The sequence below is a fragment of the Rhinolophus sinicus genome, linkage group LG10, assembly GCF_036562045.2.
Source record: "Rhinolophus sinicus isolate RSC01 linkage group LG10, ASM3656204v1, whole genome shotgun sequence".
NCBI classification, from domain to species: Eukaryota; Metazoa; Chordata; class Mammalia; order Chiroptera; family Rhinolophidae; genus Rhinolophus; species Rhinolophus sinicus.
The window spans coordinates 17,276,065-17,296,393 of NC_133759.1; the positions used below are offsets into that span (position 1 = coordinate 17,276,065).

Below are 20,329 nucleotides of genomic sequence, written 5' to 3' on the forward strand. Positions count from 1 at the left end.
TGGAATTGATGAGTCAAGGTTATTTGACTCAACATTTTGATAGCTATTACCTAATAGCCCTTAAACATAATTGTGTCAGTTGAGTCTTATTTCCCCACACTTTTACCAATACTATGAATTATCAGACTTTTTACCTTGACATTTGATATGTAAAAAGGATAGTTTTAAAAGAAAACACTGCATTTCTCTAGTGATGAGTACTAGAGTTGTACATCCTTCCATATACAAATCGTCCGTTTATGTTTCTTTTTCTATGAAATACTCAGGTTTTTTTCAGAGGTTCTTCTCTTGGGCTATTTGGCTTTCTTATAATCTGACAATTCTATAATTGTGGCATTTTTTTCACAGCTTAGAGGGGTTTTTATTGGTTTTTGGGGGGTTTTTTTTGCCTGTAAAAAAAAAAATCTTGAATTTTCATGTAGTCAAATGTATTACTTCTCTCCGTTATAACTGCTTCCCCCATTCTAGTAGTATAAATAAATTCTCTTGGAGTGCTTAAAATTTTTGATTCCATAGTTTACATTAAAATGTTGATGTACATGGAATTTTTGTGGTTGTTAGGAGTGAGGTAGGAATTTCATTTTATTCATCTCTTAAATGTCTGGACAGTTATCCCAGCACCTTTCACTGACTTATCCATTACTTTGCCACTGATTTGATCAGCCCATTTTATTTTATTATTAGTTTCAAGTGTACGAAACAACATAATAATTAGATATTTATACCCCTCACAAAGTGATAACCCCACCAAGTCTACTACCCATCTGACATCGTACACAGCTATTACAATAGCACTGACTATATTCCTTATGCTGTACTTTACATCCTGTGACTATATATATATATATATATATATATATATATATACACTTTACATCCTGTGACTGTGTGTGTGTGTGTGTGTGTGTGTGTGTGTGTGTAGCAGTAGTGTTGCTGGCAGGGTTAATTTTAGAATAGTTTTCATTCTGAAATAATGAGCTGTTTTATGTCTTATATAGAAAAAAATCCAAATCAGATTTTAAAACAAATATTCACACATGCTTTTTTTGCATAAAACATTACCTTATAATTTGGCCTCATCATAACCTCATGTTCTTATTTTCTTACATTTTTAGCTAATTCTTTCCACCCCCATCCCTCACCCTGCAACCCTTCACACTTTTCTTGACCTTCTCTGGCTCTTATGATTAATGGCTGTTAGAGTCTTTCCACCGTCACCCTCCATTCTTCTCTATTCTGCTGTTCAAGGCTCCTGCTCTACAAATCACCTGGCCCAGACCATTCTGACCATCACACTCCAGAACTGGAAGCAGGCAGAACTGTAGATGTGAGTGTGGGCTGGCTGGAACAGGGATTTGTGTTTCCAGTCTCAGTTGGACCTTTAACTATCTCCAGTTCTCTTTTTGCACCTGGATCTCTTCTCACTGTCTAGCGTAAACCAGCACCACTATACTTTCTCCTCAATGTATGGTGACGTTATCTCCTACTTCACCAAGAATATTAATGCTACTGAATATGCTATATTAAGAAGCTTGAAGAAAGCAATATAGTCAGATATGCATTTCAGAAAGGGTATTGTGTGAAGCAACAAAAATGAATGTGTATTTAAATTAGTAAAAATAAATCATTACATATTACAAAAATTTTAAAGATTAAAATAATCACAAACACCCAAAACTTAAAAACATATTTTGGGTTTACTAATTGTTTGAAATACCTCTGCCATCCTTCTTTCCTTACATTCTTTTGGCTGCATGCTGTTTTATTGTCTCTTCAGATAACAATGTTTATATGTTTTTCTCCAGAGAGAATGGAAATCTTTGTCTTTAGTGTGGCTGATTGAAATGTGTTTTTTAGTATTAACAGTTTAGAAAAACAGAAAGCTTACATTTTGTTACTGATAATATTATATAAATATTTAGGATTGTTATAAAAATTGGGGAAATCTCTCTCAAGTTCTTTCATATATAAGCTGTAATATTTGAAAGAAATTTCCACAGACAGGTTCTGGCTTTTTCTTATATTTCAAACCTGGTTTCCCCTCCACAACCCACATGTTTCTGGGACTGGGTGACTAAGGGCATGATCGTACTGTAAGTGTGTCAGCATATTGAGCATTAGGAATAATCTATTAGCAATAAGATACTACTCGTGGAAGTGACACTGAACCATGTAAATATATTCTACACCCAAATTAAATAAGTCCCACCTCAGCTCTTCTTTGGTTGAATCCCAAAGATGCCTGTAGCCACTCTAAAACCTCCTGGCATTAAGAGGAGGTGTGATACAGGGAAGCTGGTGCAGAAACTGACAAGGGTCTTAGCCTGTTATAGTTAAATTACATTAGTTTTGCAAATTTTACAAAAACCTATAACCATGTAAACACACTGCTAGGACCCTGCCTTGGGGCATTTCTGGATGCAGAAGATGAGTTAGGAGGCTGCTGCAGTCACTTAGAAATGAGGTGATGGCATGGGCAACAGGGAGTGGAGAGGAAGCAATAGATTTGAAAACATCTAGGGGGTAAAATTGGTAGAATTTGGCAATTGAGTGAGTCAAAATATGAGGAAGAATGAGGAGTCATTGATTTGTCCAGGTTACAGCCTTGGTTGGATAACTGGATTGGTATTGGGGTCAGCAACTCAGATAGAGGATTGCAGAGAAAGCAGAGGCTGGGATGGGGAGGGGGAAGCAAATTCAGTTCTGGGCTTATTCAGCTCAGGGTGCCTCTGGGGACATCCAGGTGGAGGTGTCTATCCAGCAGGCACGTCACTTAAGAATGAGAAGGTCCGGGAAGAAGTCATTAGGACAGGCACAGATTCTGGGGTTCTGAGTGGCAGTAGAGGCTGAAGTCTAGGGGAGGTTGAGAGTGCACATGGAGAGCTGAGTGAAGGGTAGTGGGCCAAGCAAAAGGCAGACCTGGGGATCCCAAGCGTTTAACTGGTGGGCACAGTAAGATGAACCCATGAAAGAGACAGAGTCTGTAGAAATGAATGGAATTCAGTAGCTTTTGCTAGAATGTAACTTAGCATGTGGTCGCCTTTCCCCCCTTCTCTTGATGTTTGGATAAGAGAAATAAACTACTTTAAACGGCGGCTCTTTCTTTTGAGACTTTGTAGATGTTCAGTTAGCTGGTGTGTTAAATGGTATTCAAAATATTTGCTTGCATTGAGGGGGGGAAATGGAATCATAAGTACCCCTTATGATATAGCTCTTCCTGCCTCTTTCCTTCACCAAAGACTTAAAAAGTGGAATGAGTCTCTTCTTTAATCCATTTCAAGAGTTAGTTGGGTGGTGATGGACAATATCTTTCGCTGACATAGATTCCCAGGGGTGATCATTTCCCAGCAGGCTGCACAAGCCTGTGCTCAGTGGGGAAGGCTCCAGGCGGCCCTTTGCATATGACTCTTCAAGGTATGACAAAACTCATGACATTTGCATTTTCTAAGGTATTCTCTTTGGTGTGGGTATAACTCAACCAGACATGGTTAACACTTTGACCTCGAGGATGAACCATAGACTGTAGGGCAACGCCCTTCCTCTACCCTACCAATTCCTGAGAGGGGCAATGTGAGTTTATTTTTGTATGCTTTTACATGAATTTAAGACCCACTTTCTAAGAGTTTTGTTCCAGTTCTTCTTAGGGATTCCATCAAAGATAAGAGTCCAACTGGCTTTTTAGAAATTAATCAAGAAATTAATCAAGTTATAGCTGAGGACCTTGATCATTGGAGTAGATTTTGGGATTCCCTGAGGTGGTTATTGGAGCTGGGTGGGGCACTAGGGAAGAAAGCCACAGTGATTTTTAGTACTTCGAAAGTGAACTTTGAAACTTGACTCAGGACCAGTTTACAGTGGCTGATTGTTCTTCTTGGTTTGTAGCTGGAATGACGTTAACTCAGTGGGTAGACACAGGCTGTCTCTTGCAATCCATGGTGCTGGTGGAAACACAGTGTTTTATGTCTGACAATTAAGGATAACAGAATGAATATTACTTAACGAATGTCAGTCTTTTAAAGCACCATCTGCGCTCTTGTGGCACTAGTCTTTTTATTTCCTACAGACTTGGCTTTTCTATTCTCCTTTCCAGAGTGATTTCTCTAAAATGCTGATCTGGTCAGGATGACTTCCATGACTTGGCTCCTCTATTTTCCTCAAGCCTCATCTTTTAATTCTGCCCTTCTTGTATGTGACTCTCTGGCCTTCAAATGAAGGGACATCAAATTCAGTAAATGGGTCAGTGCTATTTATACCTCTTGGCCTCTACACATGCTATTCCCTTTGCTTTTATCCATCTGGAAAATAAGGAAACACCTCAGTTACCTACTTTGGGGAGTCATCTTTGATCCGTCTCTCTGCAGAGTTAGTCACACTTTGCTTTCTGCCATCGCCTTATACTGTGGAAATCTTGAGTACACTACTGCGTATAATGAGTTGATTAACGTGTTTACACATATTTCTCACTCTCTGGACTAGGAGCTGTTTATATCCCCAGTACCAAGCATAGGACCTGACACAAAGTACTTTCTTTATACGACTTTGTTAGATGAGTGAATGAAAACATTAGAGGTCTTGGGGAAAGAAAAGTTGATTACTATTGAATCTATTGGATTCCACTGGGAAAAGAGCATGTTTTTATATTGCATTTCTCTAGTTAAATAAGTAAGATAAGAAGTAATATTTATGATTAGCCTGAAAACCATAATTAAAGCACAAATTATTATGGAAAATAAAGGTTCAGAAGTACAGTGTTTTGGTATATTCATCTATTTCTTTTCTAAAACATTAATTAGTCAGATAGAAGATTAGGATTTTGCTTTTAAAATTTATGTGGAACCACAAAAGAACCCGAATAGCCAGCCACAGCAATCTTGAGAAAGAAGAACAAAATTGGAGGTGTCACACTACCTAATATCAAACTACACTATAAGGCTATAGTAATGAAAACAGCATGGCACTGACATAAAAAAGACGTGTAGATCAATGGAACAGGATAGAAAGCCCAGAAATAAACACATGCCTATATGGTCATTTAATCTATGACAAAGGAGACAAGAATATACAGTGGAATAAAGATGACAGTCTATTCAATAAATGGTGTTGCGAAAACTGGATAGATAATGCAAAAAATGAAACTGGGCCACCTACTTACACCATATACAAGAATAAACTCAAAATGGATTAAAGACTTAAATGTAAGTCCTGAAACCATAAAACTCTAAGAAGAAAACAGGCAGTCAAGTCTCTGACATTGCTCTTAGTGATTTTTTTTTCTGCTGTATCTCCTTGGGCAAGGGAAACAAAAGAAAAAATAAATAAATGGGACTACATGAAGCTAACAAGTTTTCTCACAGCAAAGGAAACCATCAACAAAACGAAAAGACAGCGTACTGAATGAGAGAAGATATTCACCAATGATATATCTGATAAGGGGTTAATTTCCAAAATTTATAAAGAGCTCATGTAACTCAACACCAAAAAACAAACAATCCAATTTAAAAATGGGCAGATGACCTGAATAAACATTTCTCCAAAGAGGACATCCATGTGGCCAATAGACATATGAAAAGATGCTCAATGTCATAATCATCAGAGAAATGCAAATTAAAACCACACCTGTCAGGATGGCTGTCATCAATAAATCAACAAACCACAAGTGCTGGTGAAGATGGGGGAACCCTTGTACACTGTTGGTGGGATTGCAAATCAGTGCAGCCATTATGGAAAACAGTATGGAGGTTCCTCAAAAAACTGAAAATAGAACTAGCTTATGACTCAGCAATTCCACTTCAGGATTTTTATCTGAAGAAATCCAAAACACTAATTCAAAAAAATATATGAACCCCTATGTTCATTGCAGCATTATTTATAATAGCCAACATATGCAAGTAACCCAAGTGTCCACCAAAAGATGATTGGATGAAGAAAATGTGGTATATGTATACAATAGAATATTACTCGGCCATAAAAAAGAATGAAATCTTACCATTTGCAACAACATGGATGAACCTAGAGGGTATTATGCTAAGTAAAATAATCAGACTGAGAAAGACAATTCCATATGATCTCACTTATATGTGGAATCTAAAGAATGAAATAAATGAACAAACAAGACAGAAATACACTCATAGATATGGGGAACAAACTGCTGGTTGCCAGAGGGGAGAGGTTTTGGACCTGGGTAAAAAAGCTGAAGGTATTAAGAAATATAAATTGATAGTTAAAAAATAGTGACAGGAATATAAGGTACAAAATTGAGAATATAGTAAATAATGTTACAACAACTATATGTAGTGCCAGGTGGGTACTAGGCTAATCAGGAGATTGCTGCATAAATTATATAAATGTCTAACCACTATGCTGTATATCCAAAAGTAATATAAAATAATATTGAATGTCAACTGTAACTGAAAAAAATAATAAATAAGAAGATTAGGATTTTGCTATATGATAATGAAAAATCACTAAGAGTATTAAAAAGAAAAGAGAGAAGACTGTGGCAAATGGGATAGACAGATGGAGACTCAATATTGATATTATAATGAGCTGATTAAAAAATCAAGATCCAAATAGATAATTGGGTGAAAGACATAACTATATACATTTGGTGAAACCTTTGGTATACACTATATTAAGAATCCTATAAAATGTTCCTATCATTTGACCTAGTAACCCCTCACTTGGGGCTTTATTAAAAAAAATTTACACAAGGCTAATGCTGTAGGCATGAAGTTATTCACTGCAACATTATTTATAATATCAAAAATTGGAAATAATTCACCTAACATTAGAAGAATGGTTATATAAATCTGTCATGTCAGTTTGAATATAATATGCAATAAATAAAGTTATTGTCACTATTTGGTCATGCCAAAAGTGCTTTTGATAAGTGGCAATAGCTAATTACACAATTATCTCTTATCTTTGTTATATGTGTGTATAAGGGGAGGAGCTAGGAGGAAAACTGGACGAGAGAAGGTTTCGTGGGGTTTTTGTTTTTGGATTTATGTTTTGGAATTCATGGAAGACACCTTCTATTCTATTATTGCTATAACAATAAAGGAAGTAAGAGGAAGCAGTAGGAACAACAGTAGACTTAGAGTCAAAATCCCAGCTCCTGCCCTTGCCTTCTTTATAATCTTGAGCAAGTTCCTCAGTCTCATCTCTAAAAAGGAAACATAACTATGAGGACCTTTGTGAGTAGTAAGTGAGATGACAAACCTGGCACATAAGTGTTCCATCAAAGTTAGCTAAACGTAGGTTGAATAAAACTGTCTGTGCAATGACTTCCTTCCAATGTGGTAGAAAAGATTGCGGTCCTAGTTACAATGGAATCCACTTTCACCTTAGGAATTAGATATGATGTGGTCACTGCTGTGTACGGATAAATAGGGGTCCTCAAACAACAAATCATACTGCTTTCAGGTCCCCTCTGTGGATTTGTGTTTTCTGCTTTTATTGGCCAGACTGTGGTGTGCAAGAGGAAGGGGAGGGCCAACTGCCAAAGGAGAAGAAATGTGGTCTAGACTTCAGGGAAAGCTGGAAAGAGAGATCTTAACATCTTGCTGTGAGATCAACAGTAACTCTTTGGCCTCACATTCATTTTAATATAAATCTTGAAGGTCATTTTAATATGATCTTTTAAAAATTTCACAGAAATACAGAATACTAGAAGTACAAAGGACTTTCAGATAAACGTGGTTGACTAACCACATGTTTATCTCTTTTCCCTTTCAAAATGTTACTAAAAAATTAAAAGGAATATTTCTTTTTAATGAAGCCAACAAGACAGGAGCTGTCCATGCATGAGAGATTTCAAAATATCTCTGGGAAACAAAAATAAATGGAGGAATGCTGACTGAAGAAGCAGGATGGGGAAATCTAGGTCCCCAGTGAGTGTGGAAGGGATTGTAGGAACAGGGAATGGATTGGCCTTAAAGAACCCTAGAGAACTAAGGTCCTGGAAATGCAGGTGTGACAAAGTATAGAATGAAATGGAGCTGAAAATGGGAAGGCTAATTAAACTCTATATATTTCCTGTTAGGTCCTCCACCTCATTTTCAAATAGACTAGCCATCAGGGAAGTATCTTTCTACCAGTCAAAAAGTCAGAATTATTTTTTCTTAAAAAAAAAAAGTACTCTACCCTAGAGTAAAGACCCCACATATTATGACTGACTCCCTGCCAAAGCACCCTAAAACAAAGCTCCCATTGAACAAGACTTGCTCCTGTACACAGAGCAGGAATAGCACAGAATGGATGATTATGCAAAATTCTGGTGCATTCATTTGCATCACCATTAAATATGAATGGACAACCAAGGATGGCCAGACAATTGAGGACATCCATAAAACCTGCAATGGGAAGAGAAAGACCAAAATGAAATAAATAGTAAAATAACCCTATAGGCAACAGAGCATTCAGGAAACAAGAGAGAGCTTAAGTAAAACAAAGCAAACCCTCTCAAATTAATATTCTTTAGAGAGATTTGGAAGGTAGTGCATCCATAAAATAAGAATGGGATACTTTGAAAAAGGAGCCATTAGAGAACAAGAAAGAGTTATTGGAAATTAAAAATAATCTCCTAGAAATGAGAACCAGAAAACAGAGATGAAAGAGAAAAGATGAGAGAGATATAGAGGGAAAATCCAGGATGGCTAACTTATAAGAAAAAAAATGGAGAAAAAGAAAATATCAAAGAAACAATACAGAATTTTTTTCAAAACAGAAAAGAATATTTGAGTTGCCCAGTATAATGAATATATATATATATATATATATATATATATATATATATATATATATATATATGGCCAAACACACCTTTGGAAAAATTTAAAACAGAGAGAATAAAGCACTTATAAGCTTCTAGAGAGAAAAAGCCAGTTACCTTTAAAAGAACAAGAAAGAGTATGGTGCCAACCACACTGGATGATGAAGGACACAGAATAGTGCCTTTGGAATTTGGAGGAAAGATGACTTTCAACATAGAATTCTATACCCATCTAAATTATCAACAAACTATGACATTTTCAGACATTCAAAGATTCAGGAAATTTGCCTTCCACATACCAGTTCTTAGGAAGTTTCTTGAGACGCTCCAGTGAAATAATGTAATCGTGAGATTTTAGAAACAGGAGCTAAAAGCCAAGACAGTAATGAAGAGAAACCCCAGAATATCAAGCCTAGTGGCAGATCAATCCCTTGGAGCAAGAAGGCTGAGGGTTCCAGTAGGGAGCTTTCTAGGGGAGAAAAGGAGTGTTTGGAGAAAATTGAGACCACCTTTGGAAATTTGGAACAACCTGAAGAGGTGTTAACCTAAAGGCAGACAGGAAAAAAAGGCAATTGGAAACCTCAGGGGAGGAAAACAGAACACAAAAACTAAGTAAGACAGAACATGTCATCATAGTATACACCACTTAGCTGTGCAGAGAACAATATTTATAAAATTCAAACAATGTGAGCACTATTGATTGATTTTTAATTTGGAGTCAATATACATAGAGTCAAGATGAAGGGAAGACTTATGACTACAGGACAGACTGTTTTAACCTTTGCAGTGTAAAAGTTTAGCTAATGGTTTGGAGGTAGGAGTAGGGAGGAAAGCTCAGGGAAGGATGCAAACAGACTTATCTCTAAAAAGTGTGGACACAAAGGATAATCTTAATTGATGGAACTAAGAAATAAACTACAAAGCTAACCAGTAGAGAAACTGAAAATGGTGATATAACCACATTGGCAAGAAAGGAGCTATGTGGAATAGTGCAACTGAGCTAAATTCTCATGTAGTGAAGAAATCAGAGGTGGCCGGTTAGCTCAGCTTGTTAGAGCGCGGTGCTCTTAACAACAAGGTTGCCGGTTCTATCCCCACATGGGCCACTGTGAGCTGTGCCCTCCACAACTAGATTGAAACAACTACTTGACTTGGAGCTGATGGGCCCCGGAAAAACACACTTAAAATAAATTAAAAAGTTAAAAAAAAAAAAAGGCCACTGGGAAGAAATCAATGATAATGTTTTAAATGGATCAAACAAGAAATAGCAGATAAGTATATTATTTACAGACCACAGGAAAAAAAAAAGGTACAATTAAATGATTTTAAAATGGTTTCCTCTGAAGAATAAAACTAAGAAAACAGTGAGTCAGGAGACTATTGCTTTTCATACTACAGTCTTTTATTATATCTTCTTTTTTTTTTCATTAACTTTAAAAAGGCAAACAAAAAAAAAAAAGAAAAGAACAGATATGTAAGGGTTCTGAGAGATTATAATACAATCTACTTGGAAATACCAGATGGACACAGATATTTCTAAGACCTGGGACTTACCACCTGTATCTTCCGGTATTGATTGTGTGTGTGTGTGTATGTGTACATATTTAGTAAGGTTTTATTTTTAAACATTTAATTAAAAATAATTTCAACTTACAGAAAACTGTCAAGAATAAAAATTATGCAAAGAACACTTGTATGTTCTTTACCCAGATTCACCCATGTCAACATTTCATTCTGTTTAGCGTCGTCATTTACCTCCCTGACCCCCTCTTGTATTTTCTAAACCATCGGAGGGTTGCATACTTCATAACCCTTTTCCTTCAGTGTGTATTTCATAAGGATAGGTAGGAATATGCTCTTAGATAACCATGACAAATTTAACATTGATACAAAACTTTAATCTACCAGTAAGATTTAATCTACAAATAATATTTTTTCTCACTATAGGCTACCTCCCTTCAGATTCTGTTTTGCCATGTACCTTTGTCCTTTTCTTCCCTCGTTCCAGTCTTCTGCTATCACCCTCATTCTCTCTACTTGTTTTGCTCTCTGTTTTGAAGTCTGTGTTCCGTAATTATTTGAATGATTCCTGGAGCTTAAAATACAGGCATACACAGACACACACTTAGAAGTAAAACTTTACTTCTAGAGGAAGTCTTTTGTTCCTTTGCTTTTCCAAAAATTACTGGCACCGTTGTTTCAGTCTTTGACCCTCCTTTTGAAAAACACATTGTATAGCTATTTTTCTGAGGGTTTAACCACTTTTTTTCCCCTGTCTTTTTTCTCTTTGGCTTATAGTTTCAAAAAGTACCAGAAGGTCCAATCCCTCCATCCACACCAAAGTTTGCATATGGAAAAGTTGCTCTGAAAAAGGTAAGAAACAAAAATAACAGAAACGTTGAGAGTGAGGAAGTGAAATTTAGCTGTTGTGAGTGAAAGTGTTATGCTGGGGAATTGGTTCGTTCTTTTTCTCTGTATTTGTTTTCTGTGAGACTGAAGGGGTAGATGATGTTTCTGGGAAAACAGGGACATGGGAGGTGAGAGGATGTGTATGCATGTTGACAGGATGAACAAGTAGGGCATGAGCAGGAGTAGGGACGTATTTTAGATCATTCAGATCATTTTGGTTCAATTACCAGTTGTCCAAAGCAATCCCAGGAGGCTTGGTGGGAATAACGTGCCATCTTGTTGTTATGGCTGGTGAGGTTCTTTTTTTATAATTCACCTCTTTTAAAGGGGTTCTCAAAAACCACAAGCATTTTGTTAGGGCTTTGCCCTAAATTACACACTCCCATCTCCAAATCATGTCCTAACTTTTGTGATCTGTGGTTCATATGGTAACTGGGACATCAGGAGGGAAAGCTAGACATTAATCATAAATAGGAGTTGAGGACATTTTATTCTAGGAAAAGAGAGAAAGAAGAGAGATTTCATTTAATAATAGTCAGAAGTGACGTAAGCCAAAGTCAATTTGTTTTGACCATCTGTGTCTTCAGGTTTTCCCCTCTTATAATCCCTAACTCCTACATGTGTTAACTCACAAGAAAAAAAACAAAAAACATGAACAGTTACATATTTCTTAAGAATCTTGACATTCTAAAATAGCATCATAAGTTTTTATCTTTAAGCAAAATCCCAAACATGATTGTATGGGGTTTTTTTCCATTCATAAAGCCCTTTGATATTATGGTTGGGTGAGCACTTGTAACATTTTCCACCTAGTGTCAGACATGCGTGTTACATTCTGCAAAGAATGTGGCTGGTCTCTGCCTGATAAGCATCTTTCTTTAGATTAATCAAACTTTAATCGCACTTGTAAAGGGAGCACCTTCAACTTGTTCACTGCTATTGCTACCTGAGGAAAAGCCGGTTTGTTAGTTTTAGAGCTGAGAAATTTATTTTTATACTACAGGAAGTAACTACAAATGTTTAATACAACAGCATTGCTAAGACAAGCGTAGCTTAGTGGCAGAAGCATTCTGTTTACCGTAGAGAATTGTGTGAGCAGAAATGGCTTTTCATTAACTAAATATGTTCAATTTAAGAGAACAAGTTGGCATATAACTGAATTAAATTTATGTAGAACAGAGTTATGTAGGATAAAACCTTTTATTGTGAGTTGAATTGCTTTAGTGCGCGAGTGGAAAAACATCCATGTGAATGGCTGAATTGATAGAATCGTACTGAAGATTTTTCTTGCTCGATGTTGCACATCAGCAAGGTAACAACCATGGAAAGTGTTTATAAAATTCCTAACCAGTATCATGTCATGGCAAGTCCTGGGTATGGAGTCATACCTGACTACAAATCCTGGCTCTGCCATTGCTTGAGTGAGCTTCTCTGAACCCCCATTTTCTCATCCCTAACCAGGGTGGTTGTGAGGATTCAATGAGGTGTGCGTGTGAAGTGCTGTCTCTCCTGGAGTTTGGTCGGTCCCCAGTGTTGGGTGGCTGTTATCATTGTTATTTTACGAGCAAGCAACCTGGGTTGCCAGAATACACAACCGTTTGGGTTGAAGATAGTATTTGTTGAGTAGCTACTATGTGCTGGGCACTGGGGATGAGCACAGTACAGACCTGCCCTTAGGGAGCTGACAGTCTGGCAAGGACAGTGAAGGGAAAAGAACTGGGAAATGATACAGGCATGGGAGGTGTGCTGCAGACAAGTTCAGAGGAGGGCACATCAGTTACTTCACTCAGAGGTGCTAGGGAAGGCTTTACACAGGAGGTAGCGTCTGAGCCTTGGTTTTCATTTCTTTTAAGGGCCTTTTATATACAGGAGGTTGTATTTGCGAACAGGTACATTTTAAACTCTTTTTAAGATTACCATCCATTATTTTTCATCAAGAGTTAGGGAATAGGTAGAGATGATTGAAGGTGACTGGAGAGCAGTGTTGAGTTGAATTTGAACCATTTACATTTATTTGGGGGTTTGGTCAAATCCACTAATGTCTTTAATAATTTGCAAATGACATTCTCCTCAACTCTGATGGCCAGGGAAGGCCGACAGTGAGTGAATGCTGCTTTGTTTCATTTCAGTTAAAGACTGTGGAGGAATCTCTGAACATTCTGTGTCCCACTGGACCTATAAAAAGCCTTTATCCCTTGACATTTATCCAGGTGAAACAGGTAGGCTTTCAAAGGTAATGCTTCACCTTTTTCTACTTGCAAAAATGTGCTTTCTGCCCTGCCTTGCAGTGCCTGTTTTGAGCAAAGGTCCTAAACGGTAAGCAGCTAAATCAGACCCCAAGCGAACTAACTGTGGATTTCCAGACTCTCTTTAGCTGCAAGTACTGTACATTTAGGTTGATCTTTTATTTTTCTCCCACTTCTTATTCTTACTCAAATAGGTAGTAAGTAGCTCAATCTGCTTCAGGGTAATTCTGCGCAAGCTATAAATTGAATGCATTTCTGATCTAATTAATCTGTATTAGTAGGTACCTGTGGAAAACCACTATTTTAATACTCAAAAGAGACAATTTACTTATTTGTCCTTAGTTAGCTCAAAGGTATAGAGACTGTGTTCTTAATAGATCAAGTTCTTAGAGATCCTTTTTCCTGATTTTGAAGAGAACATAGAGTACATCGTGTGTGTGTGTGTGTGTGTGTGTGTGTGTGTGTGTGTGTGTGTGTGATCTCCAGGCACTGCCCCATCTTTTTTAAGAGCTTTTCCAACTTTTTATTTTGGAGAATTTCAAATCTATAAAAGTTGCAAGAATAGCACAACAAACACCTGTATAGCTTCCACCTAGATTCACCAAGTGTTAACAGGTTGCTTCACTTGCTTTATCTTTCTATGTATATATGTAGTCACCTGCTGGTTTTTATTTTTTTGTTTTGTTTTGTTTTAACCATTTGAGTTAGTTGTCAACATTATAACACTTCGCCCCCAGATACTACAACATATATCTTTGAAAAAGAAGGACATTTTCCTACATGACCACAATATAACGATCACACTTAAGAAATTTAACACTGATGCAATCCAATTATCTAACAAACATTCTGTAGTCAAGTATCCCTGGTCATTTCAATAATGTGCTTTATAGCTTCTCTCTTTTTTCAATCCAGTATCCAATCCATGATCACTCATTACATTCAGTTATATTGTCTCTCTCGTCTTTTTTCATCTGAATCTATTCCTGAGTCTGTTTTTCTCACTCTCATGACCTGGGACATTTCTTAAGAATTCAGGCCAGTTGTTTTATGGACCACCCCTCACTGATTAGATTCAGTAAAACATTTTTGGCATAAACACGACAAAGGTGATGTGTCCTTCTTGGGGCATCATATCAGGATATCCATGAGGTCAGTTTGTCCCTTTGTTGCCATGTTAAGTTTGATCAGTCAGTTAGCATTTCAGCCCCATGTTTTGAAATGGAAAGTTATCTGGGTCCTCCTTTCTGACTTTCTGTAGAGATTGCCTTCTGGAAGGTGTCTGAAAAATAAGGTGATATAATAATAACATATCTTAGTTTAGTGTATTTTGCCTCCAGTTACTATTTTTACATTTGTAAAATTTTACAAGTTTTATGAGAACATTTTACAAGTTATTTTTACACTTGTAAAATTTTACAAGAATGTTTGTTACAACAACTCTGGTTTGTGATAAGCAAAATGAATAGTTAGGTTCCCCCACCCTCTATTTTTTCCTTAACATTGGGTAGCGTTCGTTCTCTCATTCTAGCACACACTGGCTGTACGTCCATGTCTTCCTCTGTAAAATAGAACCTGCCTTCTCCACCTTGCACGGCCATTGAGCACATCAGACAAGACGAGGACACTAGAGCAGCTGGAACCTGGGAAGTAAATTCCAGGTTAATGTACAGACACTGGCAGTCATTTTTCTTTCTCAGACCCCTTCTGCTTTCTGGTCTTTGGCCAAGGCAGTGCTCTTGGCTTGGGTGGGGCTCCCTGGGCCCTGGCTGTTTTGGGTCTGGGGAAGCCCGTGAAATGTTTGTTTTCAGTGAAACCCATGAAGAGCACAAGTGCAGGGCGTGGGGTGCAGCCCTGGTACCTCTGCAGCTGGCCCCGTCCGCCCCACCTTTGTAGGGCCCACCAGAGCTTCCGCTCCCCTTCAGGAAGCCCTTCGCAAAGGTTTCCTCAGCCTCTCTGAGTTAGGACTTACCACGTTAGTTACTTTCAAATGAGAAAGATGCAGATTTGGGGGTCTGCTAAAGAGGCATCCTGTGCTTTTGGGTGGTGGCACCAGTGGCATTTCTTGAGTTCAGCCCTTTTCTACAACACAGGAACGCAGGTTAACGTTTTTTTTCCAGCACCTCCACGTCACCTTTTCACTTACCTGAAGTGCACTTCCTTGCTTTCCAAGAACTGTAATGCGTAGATGTGAGGACCTTGTTCTCTGTCCCATGAGGGATTTCGACTTGGATTCTCTTCTCCGACTCAGGATTTGGCCCAGCTCACCCCATGAGTGTCCCCAGCAGGGAAGTCTGCGGCTGCTGCTGAGGCTGAAGGTTTGGGGCCATCCTCTCAGACCAGGGATACCAGCATCTAAACGTTTTCTGCCTTAGCAGCAGGTTCCACCCCCATCTCTCACTATCTTTGTTTCCCCCACTCTCCCACTTTAAACAGTTTCTGATTGACTCTTGTTTTGTATGTTAGAGCAGATTTAGCCCAAGAACCTGGACAAAGTTTTACTGAACATTCTTGGCTTTATTGTTATTTCTGTGTGTGTGTGTGTGTGTGTGTGTGTGTGTGTGTGTGTGAGTGTGTGTGTTTTGTTTTCTTTGTTTGTTTGTTTGATTGGTTGGTTGGTTGGTTTGGTGCAGCTTGGTTTTCTTTGAGGTCACATAAGTAACATTTTGATACATGTGATAGGATCCCCCTTAGTGATTCCAGGGAAATCACTAAGGGAACTGATTCCAGTTCCCTTCTTTCAGATTGCACTTTTCGTGGAGGCTGGGGAAGCATTTCATTCCTTATGTTTTAGAATCATCACTTTCACACAGATCAGGGGTGACCAAGTGCTCTTAAAAGGAACAGCAAATGTGATGATTTTTTTTCTTGCATCCTTTCTAACCAGTATTTTGGGTTTGTGCTGTACCGAACAACACTTCCTCAAGACTGCAGCAACCCAACCCCCCTGTCTTCACCCCTCAGTGGAGTCCACGACCGGGCCTATGTCTCTGTGGATGGGGTAAGAATTGTCTCGGCCCTAACAGGGGGACATGTGGTCTGCACTGGGTAACATGGCACCAAGGACTTTGCCCACCTTTTCAACCTCAGCTCCGTCTCGCCTCTTGACGTCCCTTAGCTCTGCCCCTCACTTGCTGACATGGCTTCCCCCATGCTCCATCTGCCCTCACCCATCTTAACCTGGAGGGCTGGACTCAAGGCCCCACCTTCTCAGAAACTGTCCTGGTCTCCCCAGTCCAAGGCCATCCTCTCTGACTGACCACAACATGTCACCCATGTCTTCTTTGCCTCTGGAGGGCAGGGTCCATTTTGTATATGCCCGAGTCATGATTCATTTAACTTGGTGCCTTCATCCTGCGTGAGAAATTATGTTCTGAAGGATTGTTTATGACAATTATAGCTAAAATGCACAAAGAACTTTGTTAAAGATACATGTGAGGATTTCCATTCCTCTCACCGAAACATTCATGTGAAAGAACACATGAAGAGATTTTTCCTAACCAAAAAAACGTAAAATTAAACTATTTCCATTCTATTATCATCAGTGGCTTTACTTCAGTGGGAGCAAGTTTCCAAGGTCTTATGTGTATACTGATGGCGATTGTTTCTTGAATTCCAACTTTGGAGTTGTGTTAGTGAATTAATTTTTTTTAAAAACCCATCTTTTAGAAACTTCGGACTATGTTGCTGCTAAAATACCTGCTGTTTTCCCTCTTTCTATTATATAATTTTCGTGGTTAATGCATCATATCAGGTATTTTGAGGTGAGAATACTCCACCTAACTCTTGATTTTTATCTCATTTATCTGATTTTGTTTCATCTTGCCATGTTGTTTAGGAGCTATATTTTTTTTGTTTTATGACTGCCTTTTTGTGCTGTGAGAACACAAAGAGTTTCCTGTAATAGGAATCCTTCACTAGAGTAGTCTGCCTCCATTCCCTTTCTATTAAAAATAGATATGAAGCAAAACATTCCAGAGTAGAGGAAAAGTCTAGACTTTTCCTTGCTCAGAACTGTGTCTGGCGACTTTCCTGTTTGGAAAGCAGTGATTGGCAGAACTTGGCCACCTGGCCAGTGACTTGGACTAAGGGGCCATCAAAGCATTTCCTCCCCATTCTGGTAACACTTCACGGTGGCAAAATAAATACTGAATTAACTGAGTGAACTGCCTCTCTGCTGATCTACTCACCTGAGTTAATTCTCATTTGGCGTTGAACCCACAGGTCCCCCAGGGAATTCTTGACCGAAGCAGTGTAATCACTCTGAACATAACAGGGAAAGCGGGAGCCACTCTGGACCTTCTGGTAGAGAACATGGGGCGCGTGAACTATGGTGATTATATCAATGATTATAAGGTAGGACCAGCCTTACTAATAGGAGTAAGGTTCAAAGGGTGGCGGGGCTGTGCCTAAACTATCCAAGAAAGTTTTTCTAAATCTATTTAAAAACTCTCATGTATACGTTCTTTCCCTCCAGCTCTGTCCACATAGAAGCAATTCTTCAAAGCACACATACTTTGTTAAATTTGATGAGAGAACCTACCCTGATTTGTTTTGCAAACTAGAAGTTGAGTTATTTTGAAGACCTGTTTTCCTCAGCAGGTGACGAGAAAGTTGAGCTTTGCGGACAGTACCCTTCCCTTGTGTTTGAATTCAGTCATCCTAGAGAAGGAAACAGAAGGAGGAAACTATTTCACTGTGCTTTTCCTCTGCTTATAAAACCTACTGAACTCTCGAAAGGCACTCCTTTGCCAATAAAGCCAGCTTAGCATTTGGTCGGCTCTGTTTTCTGTACCAAGCCTCGGTGCACTGCCTCTCACCTCTGTTGGTTACTCTGTGCCCAGGTATCTTATCCAAATATGTTTTTCTCCCACATGTTTTTAGAGCATTACTCAACAAACATTTGCTAAGATCATACTCTGTGCGAGGTGCTCTGTGAGGTGTTTCGGGGGTTACAAAGATGTTGAGATAGCTCCATGGGTAGCTCATCATCTGCTAGAGAAGAGAAAGCTTGCACTGAGGGAATTATGGCACCAGCCAGTCGGACAGAACAGGTGTCTGTGGCTATTTCCTGACCCTCTTGGTGGCAGCTCAGAGGCTGTTCTGAATAATGTGGTGAAATCTCATGCCATCCCACTCCATCCTGCCTGGAACGTGAATCATCCCCTCTTTATCCAACGTATCCACACCGTATCCACTACTGCCTGTCAATCACTTAGTAGTCGTCTCAGTTATCAGATCCACTGTCGCAGTATTGCCGTAGTTGTGTTCAAGTAACCCTCATTTTACTTAATAATGGCCCCAAGCATAAAAGTATTGTTGCTGGCAATTCAGATATGCCAAAGAGAAGCCATAAAGTGCTTCCTTTAAGTGAAAAGTATGTACACATAGGGAAAAACAGAGTATATATAGGATTTGGTACTATCTGTGATGTGAGGCATCCACTGGGGGTCTTGGAACATACGCCCCGTGGATAAGGGGAGACTACTGCATCAAAGTATTCTCACTTACGTTATCTAACTTAGTCCTTACAACAGGTGAGTGTACTCAGATGTGATCATTCCTGTGAGCGATGCTGAGGAGCTCAAGGTCAAGATTCGCTCTGGGATATATGTCAGGGCCAGAGTCTGCCCCCTCCTTCCATCTACAATGGGCTGAATATTCCTTGCATTCCTTAGGTTCCATCTTTTCTTCCATTCTAGCGATGGCTCTGAACCAAACACTAAAAACTGGGAATTTGGGGTCAAAAGCTCTAGTGGCTCAACCTCCTTTCAGGAGAGGCAGGAACTTTTGTGGGGACCTCCTGGCCTCCAAAGGAAAGAGAGAGGGGTGGTTTGGGAACTGTACCTCTCCCCAAGGAAAAATGATTTCTCCTCAAGCCAGATCTGTGTGACTTTGATATACAACACAGTTTGAGTTTTGTTTACTGTTGGTGTTTCATATCCCAGTTTGTTTTTCCCAGGAATTCAGAGCTGGAACGCAGAGACACTTAAGCCCTTTACTTCCCACCCCAGCTCATTGCCCTGTTTCTCCTTTGCAGGGTCTGATTTCTAACCTGACCCTCAACTCCAGTGTCCTGACGGACTGGATGATCTTCCCGCTGGACACTGAGAACGCAGTGCGCCACCTGGGGGGCTGGCATGGCAATAACAGCAGGTGCCATGGTAAAGCCTGTGCCTACGGCTCATCTAACTACACACTCCCAGCCTTTTATGTGGGGAACTTCTCCATTCCCAGTGAGATCCCAGACTTGCCACAGGACACCTTTATCACGTTTCCTGGATGGACCAAGGTACGCATGTTCATGGAAAATGTTTGAATTCAAGCCTCAAATATCTGTTTTTCAGTGTCTGAGAATGAATCAAAAGAGCTGCTAATGAAATGCTGTGTGGCAGTTTGGGGAGTGGAGGGTTTTCTGTGTTAGTTTACCCATTTCTCAGGAGTGGGACTGTGGCAGATCTTCAGGGATTCAATGGCCAGCTTGGAGGTGGCACCATCTGCCCCATTTTCATTGACTGACAACTTCCTTTAATGAATGACAGTTTTTCCTCTTCCTCTATGAAAAATCATAGCCCATTTTGATACTGATTATAAGGGGCATTCCTTTCTATCCTGAAGAAAGTCTGGTCCAGGCAAAGGGGCAAATCCCAAGGAGAGCCTGTTTTTCTTTCATCCATGCCTAACTTCATACTCCCATGACACCCCACCTTCATGCAGCCCGTGTGCCTTTGGGACATCCACCTTTGTCTACATGACCCTTAATTCTTTCTTAGCCATTTTACTGGCCTGGTCACTCCCCTTTATTCTTTGAAGACGTTAGCCTGTCTTCCTTCACTGTCATTTTCTATATCAAGTTCTATTTTCGTCCTTGAAGACCATATGATCATTCAGTTATTCAGTC

General features: G+C 39.2%; 1 protein-coding gene and 1 long non-coding RNA gene across 3 annotated transcripts in view; one reads left to right on the forward strand and one right to left on the reverse strand.

The window, feature by feature from the left end:
• Window positions 1-20,329, forward strand: part of GLB1 (galactosidase beta 1) — an 81,287-nt gene that overhangs the window by 44,008 nt on the left and 16,950 nt on the right. For both annotated transcript variants that reach the window (XM_019727728.2, XM_019727729.2), the window contains exons 11-15: window positions 11,072-11,146; window positions 13,312-13,401; window positions 16,316-16,429; window positions 17,653-17,784; window positions 19,469-19,720. In XM_019727728.2, the coding sequence (XP_019583287.2) occupies window positions 11,072-11,146; window positions 13,312-13,401; window positions 16,316-16,429; window positions 17,653-17,784; window positions 19,469-19,720 (663 nt within the window). The remainder of the gene's footprint in view (window positions 1-11,071; window positions 11,147-13,311; window positions 13,402-16,315; window positions 16,430-17,652; window positions 17,785-19,468; window positions 19,721-20,329) is intronic.
• Window positions 14,581-15,499, reverse strand: LOC141567181 (uncharacterized). The gene is made up of 3 exons (XR_012489625.1): window positions 15,401-15,499; window positions 14,912-15,071; window positions 14,581-14,710 (listed from the first exon to the last, which is right to left on the reverse strand). It is a non-coding gene; the product is annotated as an uncharacterized LOC141567181 (long non-coding RNA).